Raw genomic sequence first — 12,688 nt, forward strand, 5'->3', positions numbered from 1 at the left:
TAGATCGCCAGGCCTTTCTTCCAGGGTGCCTCTGCGTGGACTGGAACCTCCATTTCAGTTGGCAGCCAAGGAGTTAACTGTTTATACGACCCAACATCCCGGATGGCAACTGTTCCCTGTTTTGTGTGCCGCGCCGGGACGGGATGGGTCTTTGCTGCAATTTCTCTTCCCTGCCGTTGTAGCGCAAACGCAGCCGTAGACTGTCCGTCCGTCTGTAAACAAATGAGTGTGGCTTTGTGCCCATAAAACTTTATTTACAGAAACAGGTGACAACCGTGGGCAGTGTGCTGACCCTGCCAGTGGTTGGCTGGGCAACAAGCTAGCCAGGGCCTGGGCCCTGGGTGACACAGGAGGGCGGGGACCCCTCCCTAGAGCCGACGGCTCAGACCCTTACAGAGGAAACATAAGTGTCTGTGGGCTCCAGCCACTCTTCATTTGGCCTCCTCGAGGCCGACCGGTCAGTCTCCTGGTCTGGGTGTTCTGGGTGGCCGAGGCTGTCCACTTCTCATCCCGTCTCCAGACTGTGGGCAGGGCTCTGGGCTACGCTCCTGGCTCTGGGCCCTCTTTGACTTAGGTCATCCCAAGAACAGCCAAGCAAGGGCTGAGCCAGGGCAGCCGGGTGAGGGGCCTCAGTTCTGCAGAGGAGACGTGGGGGTTCTGAGACCCCAGGCTCCTCTCCCGGGGCATCAGGTGGTCTGTTTCAGCCGCGGTGGTATGTACAGGGGCTTGTGTACGTGCAGAGTCGTGTTGTCCTGTCAGCTGGGCAGGAGACACCGTGAAAAAGGCACGTGGTTCTGGGCCAGAGGCGGTGGCATCCGATGCCCAGGACGCAGCACTGGTTCCTGACATCCAGGGTGCCGGCTGGGCCTGACGTCCCAGGAGCCACCCGAGGCCTAGACGAGCCTGGCCGCTCGAGGTCCCCGCGGCCTCCAGCCCAGGGACTCTGCCGCGCCTCCGAGGTCAGAGGTCTGTGCCGAGTGGAGGGCGGGCGGGGTCAGTGGCGCCCATGCCTGACCCAGTTCCTGATGGCCCACTTCTGTCCCGAGCACCGCTGCACCACCAGCCGCAGCCCAAAGTGGGCGTCCTTGGCCATCTCTACTTCCAGGCACCGGCCCGTGTCCCGGCTGATGATGGGGCCGCCCTGCAGGAGGAGCCAGTCAAGCAGGCCTGGGTCTTTCTGTGTCCCGGTCCCCATGCCGGCTGCCCCATCAAGTGTCCCACCCATCTCACCAACCCATCTTGCTCCCTGGGTACAAAAGAGATGCCCAGAAATGGAATCTAGGGCCCAAGATGGGCTTTTCCCCGAGGTGCCCTACTCAGCTCCCTGATGTGTTGGTGCGGGGAGACAGAAAGAGAGACAGTGAGGGGAAGGGGGAGGAGAGAGAGAGACAGGAAGAGAGAAGGAGGGGGGTGGAGAGAGAGAGAGACGGGAAGAAAGAGAGAGAAGAGAGGGAAAGAGACAGAAAGAAGGGGAGAAGTGGGGCAGGGGGTTAGGGAGGGGTGGGCAGGAAAGGGGGACAGGGTGGGGCCCAGTCCAGTGGTCTTGGCCTCTGCCCGCTGACCTGCGTGAAGTCCCACAGCCGCTGGGCCGGCCTGGCCACGTCCTCACACTTCTTGAGGGTGGGCGTGCGGCCCTTGCCATCATCCACCAGACACTTGGAGTCGGGCAGGAAGGCGGTGGAGCCCAGGGGGCCCAGCTGCAGGAGGCCCTCGGCACTGTACCGCACCAGCTGGGTCGGGGGACAGCGTGAGGGCTGGGTGTGAGGGGCCTGGGCCAGGCATGAAGAGCCCTGTACGTCCTGTGCCCTGGGCACCAGCTTGTCCCAGCGCCTCCACAGAGACCCCGATCAGTACCCGCCTTAAATGCTCCTTTTCACAGGGAACTTTGCTTGGAGCCCCACATTCCCCGTTTAGTTCTCACATCACCCTGAGCGGTAGGTGCCGCTACTGAACCCATTTTATGGGTGAGAAAACTGAGGCACAGGGAAGTTCAGTGATTTGCCCAAGGTCTGTTCAAACCCAGGTCCATTGGATGCCACAGGCTTGCTCTTAATCTACCACATTATGTTGCCCTCTAAGGTCAGGAGGGATCCATTTGGGGGGCCCCATTCTGCTCTGGGTGCCTAAACTCTGGCCCTAGTGGCATGGTCCTTGGAGTCCCAGCATTCCCAGCAGGTCCGTGGGGTGTGTGGGCCAGGTGGTTGGGGGGTGCCCACCCCTGTGCCCCAAGCTCTATGCTTCCATCCAGGGCACTACCAGGGCTGGTGGTGCTCCTACCTGGGAGGACATCCCATGGCAGGGGTACAGTATGGCTCGGTCATCATCTTCCGCCCCCTGGTCCAAGCAGTAGCCACTGGCCTTGCTGTTTCTCACCTACGACCAGAGCCACAGAGAAAGCCCAGGTCATCCAGGGGCCTGAGGCAAGGCTGGGGAGATCTTTATCCTCCTCTCCCACTCAGGGGCAGGCGGGCCTTGCCTGAGGCCAGCTGTCACGAGAAAGGCCTGAGCCTGATGCCTGGGTGTCCTCCCCAGGAGTGGGACTCAGCTGAGGCACCTGTGGGGTTCAGGGGCCACCCTGGACAGGGGAGGTGGGGGTAGGAAGTAGGGCCTCTGTTGGGGGGTGCTCGCTGGGAGGGTGTCCCCCAGGTTGCTGGAAGGTGTCCTCCAAAGGGATGGCACTGTTGGGGGAGGATGCAGACAGAACTTGACTGTCACTCAACACGGAAGTTGGCTGACAAGTGCTGGCCTTGGTGAGCAGAGAGGCCTTTTGGGGACTGGTCGAGCACCACTAGCGATGATAAATGGCCTCCCTGCGTCTATGCCCCTTGCACCTGACTTTGTGCTCCCCTCATCAAGAGGTGCAGGCTGTGCTCTAGCCTTGGAATTTGGGTGGCCTGAGACTGGCTATGGCCAAGAGGATGCAGAAGAAATGACTGTACTGCATGCCAGTTCCAAGCCTCAGGGGACCTTGCAGCTTCCATCCGAGTCTTGGAATGCTGACACCACTCAGAGAACAAGCCCAGAACACCCTTCTGGAGGACAAGACCCTGCGCGCCCAGTCAACATCCAGCTGGCCTATAGACAGCGAGGGAGCCAGTCTTAGCTGGCCTGGAGTGGATGACAGATGTGTGGACAGGCTCAGCTAAGACCAGCCCAGCCTGACCCAGAACGGCAGGCCTGCCCGTGGACCCCCAGACTCGTGAGAATAATTGATGCTTGTTGTTTAGGCGCCTGTCTTTCAGGGTGGTTCGTTCTGAATCCCTGGCTAACTGAGAAGCCACTGCTACCCTACAAGGTGGTACAAGCCTGAACCCAGACATTTAAGAAGGTTGCAACAAAGCTTCTTATGTTATCCAGGAATGTGGGGGCGGGGTTGGGGACCTGGGGCACGGGGCACGGGGCACTGGGCTTGGGGAGCCGCCTGACCCAAGCAGGTGCCGTTGGACGAGCGGTACCTCTCCGTACGTGAGGGTGTTGTTGTAGATCCTCATCTCTGGGTACACGTTCTCCAGATACCACCTGAAGCTGCGGCATTTCAGCCTCTGACGCAGAGCCAACCGCTCGGACACATCCCCAAAGTCCACGCCAGGGTTCTGCAAAGCCAGAAGCAAGGCAGGAGAGGTGCGTGATGGGCCAGAGTTCACGACCCAGGCCTCTCTTCATGATGAGCACTCGCCCCCCACCCCTAGGACCTCCAGGAGGTCAAGAGGAGCCCCTCCAGACCGAGAGCCCAGCTTTTCCAGACTGTTTGCTTCTGGGGAGACTGGGCCCAGCCAGACAGATGGTTGCTGCCTGTCAGTGCAGTGAAGGGTTAACTCAGCAGGCTTGAGATGGCCAAACCCTGCTCATTCCAAACGAAAGGCTAGCCTTGACTGGCTCCTGGGAGGTGACTCCTAGGCTCTTGGAATGTCCTGTCTGATAAGAGTGTTCTTGTTTACCTGGGGCTTTGGGCCACCCCAGAAAGTCTTTGCCAACAGTGTATTTTTGGTGGAGTCCCTGGGCCAAGCCAGATAATCTGTGTCAACAATGGGATTCATGGTGGGGACCTCGGGCCATGTCAGTTAGTCTGTGCCAACAATGAGATTCACAGTGGGGGCCTTGGGCCATATCGGATAGTCTGTACTGACAATGAGCAATGAGATTCATAGTAGGGGCCTTGGGCCATGTTGGATAGTCTATGCTGACAATGGGATTCACGGTGGGTGCCTTGGACCATGTCAGATAGTCTGTGCCGACACTAGGGTTCACGGTGGGGTCCTTGGGTCACATTGGATGGTCTATGCTGACAGTGGGATTCATGGTGGGGGCCTTGGGCCACACTGGATAGTCTATGCTGACAGTGGGGCTCACGGTGGGGTCCTTGGGTCACATTGGATGGTCTGTGCCGACAGTGGGATTCATGGTGGGGGCCTTGGGCCATGTTGGATAGTCTGTGCCAATAATGGGATTCATGGTGGGGACCTTGGGTCACGTTGGATAGTCTATGCTGACAGTGGGGTTCACGGTGGGGTCCTTGGGTCACGTTGGATAGTCTATGCTGACAGTGGGGTTCACGGTGGGGGCCTTGGGTCATGGCGGATAGTCTATGCTGACAACGGGATTCACGGTGAGGTCCTTGGGTCACCTTGGATAGTCTATGCTGACAATGGGATTCACGGTGGGGGCCTTGGGTCATGGCGGATAGCCTGTGCTGACAGTGGGATTCATGGTGGGGGCCTTGGGCCATGTCGGATAGTCTGTGCTGACAGTGGGATTCACGGTGGGGGCCTTGGGCTACACAGTATCAGCTTGACCTAGGGAGGGGCTGGAGACTAAGATCAGTCACAAAGGTGTCCCATATGTGACTGACCCCTAGTATGAAGCCTGACACCGAGGCTTGGGGGAGCTTCCCTGGTGGGCAGCACTCTGTCACATATGGTTGCTGGGAGAAGTAAGTGCTGCCCACAGCACCACTGGGAGGGGACACCTGGATGCTGTGCCTGGCAAGGCAAGAGCCTCTTCCCTCGGCCGATTCTAACCTGCATGTTTTCCTGTAATAAACCCTAACCGTGAGCACCTTTTCCGGTAATAAAACCATAACTGTGAGCGTAACAGCATTTCTGAGCCCTGTGAGTCCTCCCAGCCACTTGTTGAACCTAGGAGTGGCCTTGGGACCCCCAACGCCCTGCAACAGGCCCCAAGCCCTTCAGGGACATGAGGTGTGGTTTGAGGACAGTTCCTGCCACAGCCTAGCCCCAAGGCTCCAATCTCAGCCCTCGGTCCATACGGCAGACAGCAGAGCTGGGTGGTGAAGGGCAGAGATGCGGGATGACTGCATGGGTTTGAATCCCACCACTCATTCATGTGTGGCCTTAACCTCTTGGTGCCTCAGTGTCTTCATCTGCAGCGTGGGATGATAGTAATAGAAATCTCCTTGTTAGGAGTCCTGAGTGGTTCAGCAGGTGTGAAGGGCTCTCAATAGTACCTGAGTAAAATCAGTATGTGGAAGGGTATTCACAGGCATGCAGCCCCGGCAGAGCCACGTGGCTCAGGTCGATAAATCCCCCACACATTGGCAACAGGCTCGGGGGCTTTGACACCCTAAGTACCCTTCAGGTATTGGCAGGTACATCGTCAGGTTGCACATTTTCTGAATCGGTTCACTTTATGGAAAGCAGGGTTTTACAAGGGGCGACGTGCCCTCTTTTTGTTCTAATGTTCGAGTGCACACTTTGATGAGCTTTCCTCATCAGTCGGGTTCCACACTACCGGTGGAGTCCTCCTGGGGGCGGGGGGGAGGGAGGCGGGTTTTGGTGGCTGTCCCTGACCGTCCCTGCTCAGTGGAGCAGTGCCAGCAAAGGGTCCGGCCAGGTCCCTGCAGACAGTGCTATTTAAAGACCGGGGCATGAGCCACTCATGGGCAGTGACATCACGTAGGAGGTTGCAGTGACGGTTTCTCTGAAATGCAGGAGTCTACCGAACATAATAAGGATAGGTATTGTCTGCATTCTGTTGTACAGAGGGTCGCCTTGAGTCAGAACCAGCTCAACAGCACCTGACAAGAGTTGTTTATGTAACCTTTTTTATTATAAATACAAATCTCCATGTGTTGATGGAGTCCACAGGTGGTACAAGTGGTCACCCTTTTCAGCTGCAAATGTTGGAGTCCACCCAGAGGTGCCTTGGAGGAAAGACCTAGGGATCTACTTCCAAAAATCAGCCACCAAAAGACCTTTCTTGGTACGGGACTCCTCAGAATAGCTAATTATATGTCTTGCCTGCCACTTATCAGCTGTGTGTCCTTGGGTGACTTACTTGACCATTCTGTGCCTCAGTTTGCCTGTTGGTAAGGGGGGAACTGATAGGATCACTGTGAGTACTCTGTGCACATAAGCTCACCATCATCATTATTATAGTCACTGTGGTTAGGATGCTGCAGTCTGCTCCAGGTCTCAGCCTCAAGGAGGATGTGTGTGGAGTTTACACTCTCAGCCTCAAGGAGGATGTGTGTGGAGTTTATACTCTCAGCCTAGAGGGGGCAGTGTGTGGAGTTTACACTCTCAGCCTAGAGGGGGGCCGTGTGTGGAGTTTACACTCTCAGCCTAGAGGGGGCCATGTGTGTCGAGTTTACACTCGCAGCCTAGAGGGGGCCATGTGTGTCGAGTTTACACTCAGCCTAGAGGGGCCGTGTGTGGAGTTTACACTCAGCCTAGAGAGGGACTGTGTGTGGAGTTTACACTCTCTGTGAAGGAAGCTTTTGTCACCTATCCGCCGCTCCACAATCCCCTCAGCCCACGTCTACAGCACCCCCAGAGGCTCTGCTGATGATTGTGAAGAATGTTTAATGGAGTTTTCACTGGTGGAGGGAAGGTGTTTTAATCAGCAGCGACCCTGATATTCACAGACTGCTTCCCAGCAGGTATGTTTGGAAGCCCTCTCCACCTTGTGTGGACAGAGAACAAGAATTGTGCTGTGGGCAGTGGTGAACCTCACTCCCTCTGACCTCGGGCAGCTGGGTCAGTGGGTAATGGAGTGCTTTCCCAAAGGGGCCCAATAGGCAAGGCAGCTCCGAAGCTGTCCCTGAGGGTGGCCCTGAGGCTGTTCCCAAGAGGTGACTCCCAAGGGTGTCTCCAAGGGTGATGCCCCAAGGCTATCCCTAAGGGTGACCCCAAGGCTGTCCCTGGAGTATGACTCTAAGGCTGTCCCTGGGGGCAGTGTCCACCCTGGCCCTTCCACCTTCATCACTCAGCTCTCGTGATTCCCACCCAGAGGTTTGGCCAGTCCCCTCTGGCTCCCCAGCTCCCCTTACGCCCCCAGCCCCCGCTGTGGCTCACGGTCATGGGGATGTTCCAGGCCATGTATACATGGGACTTGAAGTCGTCCATCCACACCTCCGCTGCCCGAAGGGCGTTGCGCTTGGCGTAGTAGTCGATGTCATTGTTGTAGGGCTTCTTGGTGCGCTCGATGTGGGCCACGCGGGAGCAGGGCAGCACCTCCATGCTGCCGCCGCACTGCCACACCTGTGGGGAGAGGGGGCTGGCAGGGGGCACCCAGGGACCTGGCCCAGCCGGCAGGCGGCCACAGGCACAGGGAGAAGGACTGTCTGTCTGTGGAGTCCTCGGTAAATGGCCGGGAAACCATCCCTCGTTCCACCTTTCCTGGTACCCTGATCTGGAAGTACTGAGGGGAGTTCCTGGCAGCTCTGGTTACTGTGGACACGTTTCAGGGAAGGGGGTTCCCACCACAGCCACCCCACCCGCCCTACTGAGTGGTCCTTCTGTGCAGGATGGTGGGAGAGCCAGAAAGCGTTCATCTCCATCAGCAGCCATTCTTCACCACCTCCAGCCATCCCAAATAAACCTAACATCCAATTTAAAAAGTGTATGTTTGCTATGCAAACACTACCCAAATGGCTCTAAACAAACTTACAATCAAAGGGAAAAAAAGCGCATTTGTTATACAAACACAGCTTCAAGCCACCCCAAACAAACATGCAATCCAAGTCTAGACAGCTTGCTTCTCTGCAAGTAAAACTCCAAAGAAGTCTCCCAACTTTCTGAACCACCACCCATAGTAGACATAACTTTTGCACCATTCTCTCCTTTTCCGCATACTTACTTCCGTACTGTTCCACGTAAAGAATACTCAGCCTTACTATGCATGGTTTTTGTACATCCGTCTATCCATTCCATTCCACCCTCTTCCTTCCCCTCCCGTCCCATTGAAAAAACGCTGGTGTGACCCACCAGGTTGGTTTCACCAAGAACAAGTGGGTCTGATGAACACAGTTCAATCCCTCCCTTCCAATCAGCTCTTTACCCCTAAATTGCTCCTAATTTAGACACTTTGGGAGCCCACTAAGTCTGCCAGCCATGTGCTAGGCACACTACCTGCCTCATCTCACTAGTTCCCCACCACAACCCAGGGGTTAGGCAGGTGTCACCATCATCGTTTTCCCAACTTTACGGAGGAGGAAACTGAGGGTCAGAGAGGTTAAGCCAGTTGCCCAAGGTCACACAGCATGCTTGAAGCAGAGCTGGGTCTGACCAGCCTATCTGATCCCAAAGCCTCTTCATGTCAGTGCTGCCTTACTGCCCTTCCCTCTCGCAGACCCTGTCCTCTGGAACTGCCATCTTTTACAGTGAACTATAGCACACCTGCCACAAACACAGGTCAGCTCACGAACGAGGATTCGTGCTGACAAATACTTAATAGTTGTCATTTTTGATTACTAAGAGATGAGCGTTAATTTCCTAAATTATTGCCCCGTTATTAGACACTTAGATTTTTCTTTATTTAGTTTTTCACTATTAAGAGTGATGCTGCAATAAACATTTAAAACTTTACTTAGGATGAACTTTGGCCGTAACTTCACAGGCATTGAGTACGTTAAACCAGTCTTCCTGAGAAATATCACAGGTGGTTTCTTGCTCTTGGGAAATGGATTTTTCACTCTTGGGGCTCTCTGGTCTCTTGTCGGGTATTCTTCATAGCTAAAAAGTCCTTCCCTATGCCTAAGAACCCACCACTCATCCACCCATTTGTTGTACTGTGATGGCTTACATGTTGCTGTGATGCTGGAAGCCATGCCACCAGTATTTCAAATACCAGCAGGGTCACCCATGATGGACAAGTTTTAAGGGAACTTCCAGACTAAGACTAGGAAGAAGGACCTGGAGGTCTACTTCTGAAAAAACTGGCCAGTGAAAACCTTATGAATAGTAGCGGAACATTGTCTGATATAGTGCTGGAAGATAAGCCCCTCAGGTTGGAAGGAACTCAAGATTCAACAGGGGAAGAGCTGCCTCCTCAAAGTAGAGTCACCCTTAATGATGTAGAGGGAGTCAAGCTTTTGGGACCTCCATTTGCTGAGGCGGCACGAGTCAAAATGAGAAGAAGCAGCTGCAAACATCCATTAATAATAGGAATGTGGAATGTACAAAGTATGAATCTAGGAAAATTGGAAGTCGTCAAAAATGAAATGCAACGCATAAACATTGATATCCTAGGCATTAGTGAGCTGAAATGGACTGGTATTGGCCATTGTGAATTGGACAATCATGTGGTCTACTATGCCGGGAATGACAACTTGAAGAGGAATGGCATCACATTCAGTGTCATAAAGAACATTTCAAGATCTATCCTGAAGAACCACGCTGTCAGTGACAGGATACTATCCATACACCTACAAGGAAGACCAGTTAATACGACTGTTATTCAAATTTATGCACCTACTGCTAAGGCCAAAGATGAAGAAATTCAAGATTTTTACCAACTTCTGCAGTCTGAAATTGATCAAACATGCAATCGAGATGCATTGATAATTACTGACAATTGGAATGCAAAAGTTGGAAACAAAGAAGAGGGATTGGTAGTTGGAAAATATGACCTTGGTGATAGAAATGACGCCTGAGATCGCATGATAGAATTTTGCAAGACCAACGACTTACTCATTGTAAATACCTTTTTGCACCAACGTAAATGGTGACTATACACATGGACTTCGCCAGATGGAATATGCAGAAATCAAATCAACTATGTCTATGGAAAGAGACAATGGAAAAGCTCAATATCATCAGTCAGAACAAGGCCAGGGGCCGACTTTGTAACAGATCATCAATTACTCATATGCAAGTTCAAGTTGAAGTTGTAGAAAATTAGAACAAGTCCAGGAGAACCAAAGTATGACCTTGAGTGTATTCCACCTGAATTTAGAGACCATCTCAAGAAAATATTTGATGCATTGAACACGAATGACCAAAGACCAGATGAGTTGTAGGATGACATCATGAAGAAAGCAAGAGGCCATTAAAAAGACAAGAAAGAAAGAAAAGAGCAAAATGGATGTCAGAAGAGACTCTGAAAATTGCTATTGAATGTAGAGTAGCTAAAGCAAAAGGAAGAAATGATGAAGTCAAAGAGCTGAACAGAAGATTTCAAAGAGTGGCTTGAGAAGACAAAGTAAAGTATTATAATGAAATGTGCAAAGACCTGAAGATAGAAAACCAAAAGGGAAGAGCATGCTTGGCATTTCTCAAGCTGAAGGAACTGGAGAAAAAACCCAAGCCTCGAGCTCCAATACTGAAGGATTCTATGAACAAAATATTGAATGACGCAGGAAGCATCAAAAGAAGATGGAAGGAATACACAGTCACTATACCAAAAAGAATTGGTAGACGTCCAACCGTTTCAGAAGGTGGTATGTGATAAAGAAACTGATGATGGTACTGAAGGAAGAGGTCCAAGCTGCACTGAAGGCACTGGCAAAAAGCAAGCCTCCAGGAATTGACGGAATACTAATTGAGATATTTCAACAAATGGATGCAGTGCTGGAGGTGTTCACTCTTCTTTGCCAAGAAATTTGGAAGACAGGTACTTGGCCAACCAACTGGAAGAGATCCATATTTGTACCCATTCCAAAGAAAGGAAATCCAAGAGAATGTGGAAATTATTGAACAATATCATTGATATCACACAAGTAAAATTTTCCTGAAGATCATTCAAAAGCGGTTACAAGAGTATATCGACAGGGAACTGCCAGAAATTCAAGCCGGATTCAGAAGAGGATGTGGAACAAGGGATATCATTTGTGGATGTCAGATGGATCATGGCTGGAAGCAGAGAACACCAGAAAGATGTGGATCCTAATAAATTATGGAATTGGAATTCCAGAACACTTAATTGTGCTCATGAGGAACTTAGACCAAGAGGCAGAACAAGGGGATACTGCATAGTTGAAAGTCAGGAAAGGAGTGCATCAGGGTTTTCTCCTTTCACCATACTTATTCAGTCTGTACGCTGAGCAAATAATCCGAGAAGCTGGACTATATTAAGAAGAACGTGGCATCAGGATTGGAGAAAGACTCATTAATAAAATGCAGATGACACAACCTTGCTTGCTGAAAGTGAAGAGGACTTGAAGCTCTTACTGATGAAGATCAAAGACCACAGCCTTCAGTATGGATTACACCTCAGCATAAAGGAAACAACAGTCCTCACAATTGGACCAATAAGAAACATAATGATAAACGGAGAAAAGATTGAAGTTGTCAAGGATTTCATTTTGCTTGAATCCATAATCAATGCCCATGGAAGCAGCAGTCAAGAAATCAGAGGACGCATTGCGTTTGGCAAATCTGCTGCAAGAGATCTCTTTAAAGTGTTAAAAAGCAAACATGTCACCTTAAGGACTAAGGTGCACCTGACCTAAGCCATGGTGTTTTCAATTGCCTCATATGCATGTGAAAGCTGAACAACGAATAAAGAAGACCAAAGAAGAATTGATGCTTTTGAATTATGGTGTTGGTGAAGAATATTGAATATACCACGAACCGCCAGAAGAATGCACAAATCTGTCTTGGAAGAAGTACAGCCAGAATGCTCATTAGAAGCAAGGATGGCAAGACTTCATCTCACAAACTTTGGACATGTTATCAGGAGGGACCAGTCCGTGGAGAAGGACATCGTGCTTGGTAAAGTAGAGGGTCAGAGAAAAAGAAGAAGACCCTCAATGAGATAGATTGACACAGTGGCTTCAACAGTGGGCTTAAACATAGCAATGATTGTGAAGATGGTGCAAACTGGGCACTGTTTCGTTCTGTTGTACGTGGGTTCGCTATGAGTCAGAACCTACTGGACGTCACCTAACAACAACAACAATACCGAAGAATGGACAACTTTGCCTTGGCAGAAGTGGAGCCAGAATGCTCCTTAGAAGGGAAGATGGCAAGACTTTGTCTCACCTACTTTGGACATACTTTCAGGAGGGACTAGTCCCTAAAAAAGACATGCTTGGTAGAGGGTCAGCAAAAGAGAGGAAGGCCCTCAACGAGATGGATTGACACAGTGGCTGCAACGATGGGCTTGAGCATAGCAACGATTGTGAGGGTGACGCAGGACCGCGCAGTGTTTTGTTCTGTTGTACATGGGGTTGCTGTGAGTCAGAACCGACTCCATGGCGCCTAATAACAACATGCCCAGTTTCAGTCCTGCCTGCTTCATCAAACACTGGTCTTTCTCGACAGTGGCCATGGGGTGGTGACCACTCTGCTTGGGGCTCCAGCCCCGATTTTAGAACCCTGGGTTTATGGGAGGTACAGGAGGTGGGCCCCTCTACAGTGCACATTATTAGAGGCTGTCAGAGTGTTTCGGAACTGCCAGAACAAAGTCCCACATACTGGGCGGCCTGAAACAACACGCTTTTGCTCTC

The 12,688-nt window shown here is 51.9% G+C and overlaps 1 protein-coding gene across 1 annotated transcript in view; it reads right to left on the bottom strand.

The window, feature by feature from the left end:
* Window positions 1-963: 963 nt before the first annotated feature.
* Window positions 964-12,688, bottom strand: part of GALNT9 (polypeptide N-acetylgalactosaminyltransferase 9) — a 106,459-nt gene continuing 94,734 nt past the window's right edge. Inside the window, exons 7-11 of the mRNA XM_004385014.1 lie at window positions 7,314-7,499; window positions 3,456-3,593; window positions 2,278-2,373; window positions 1,563-1,730; window positions 964-1,141 (exon numbers count right to left, since the gene is read on the bottom strand). Of these exons, the coding sequence (XP_004385071.1) occupies window positions 995-1,141; window positions 1,563-1,730; window positions 2,278-2,373; window positions 3,456-3,593; window positions 7,314-7,499 (735 nt within the window). The 3' untranslated portion in view covers window positions 964-994. The remainder of the gene's footprint in view (window positions 1,142-1,562; window positions 1,731-2,277; window positions 2,374-3,455; window positions 3,594-7,313; window positions 7,500-12,688) is intronic.

Source organism: Trichechus manatus, unplaced genomic scaffold (assembly GCF_000243295.1).
Source record: "Trichechus manatus latirostris isolate Lorelei unplaced genomic scaffold, TriManLat1.0 scaffold00131, whole genome shotgun sequence".
Classification (NCBI taxonomy): domain Eukaryota; kingdom Metazoa; phylum Chordata; class Mammalia; order Sirenia; family Trichechidae; genus Trichechus; species Trichechus manatus.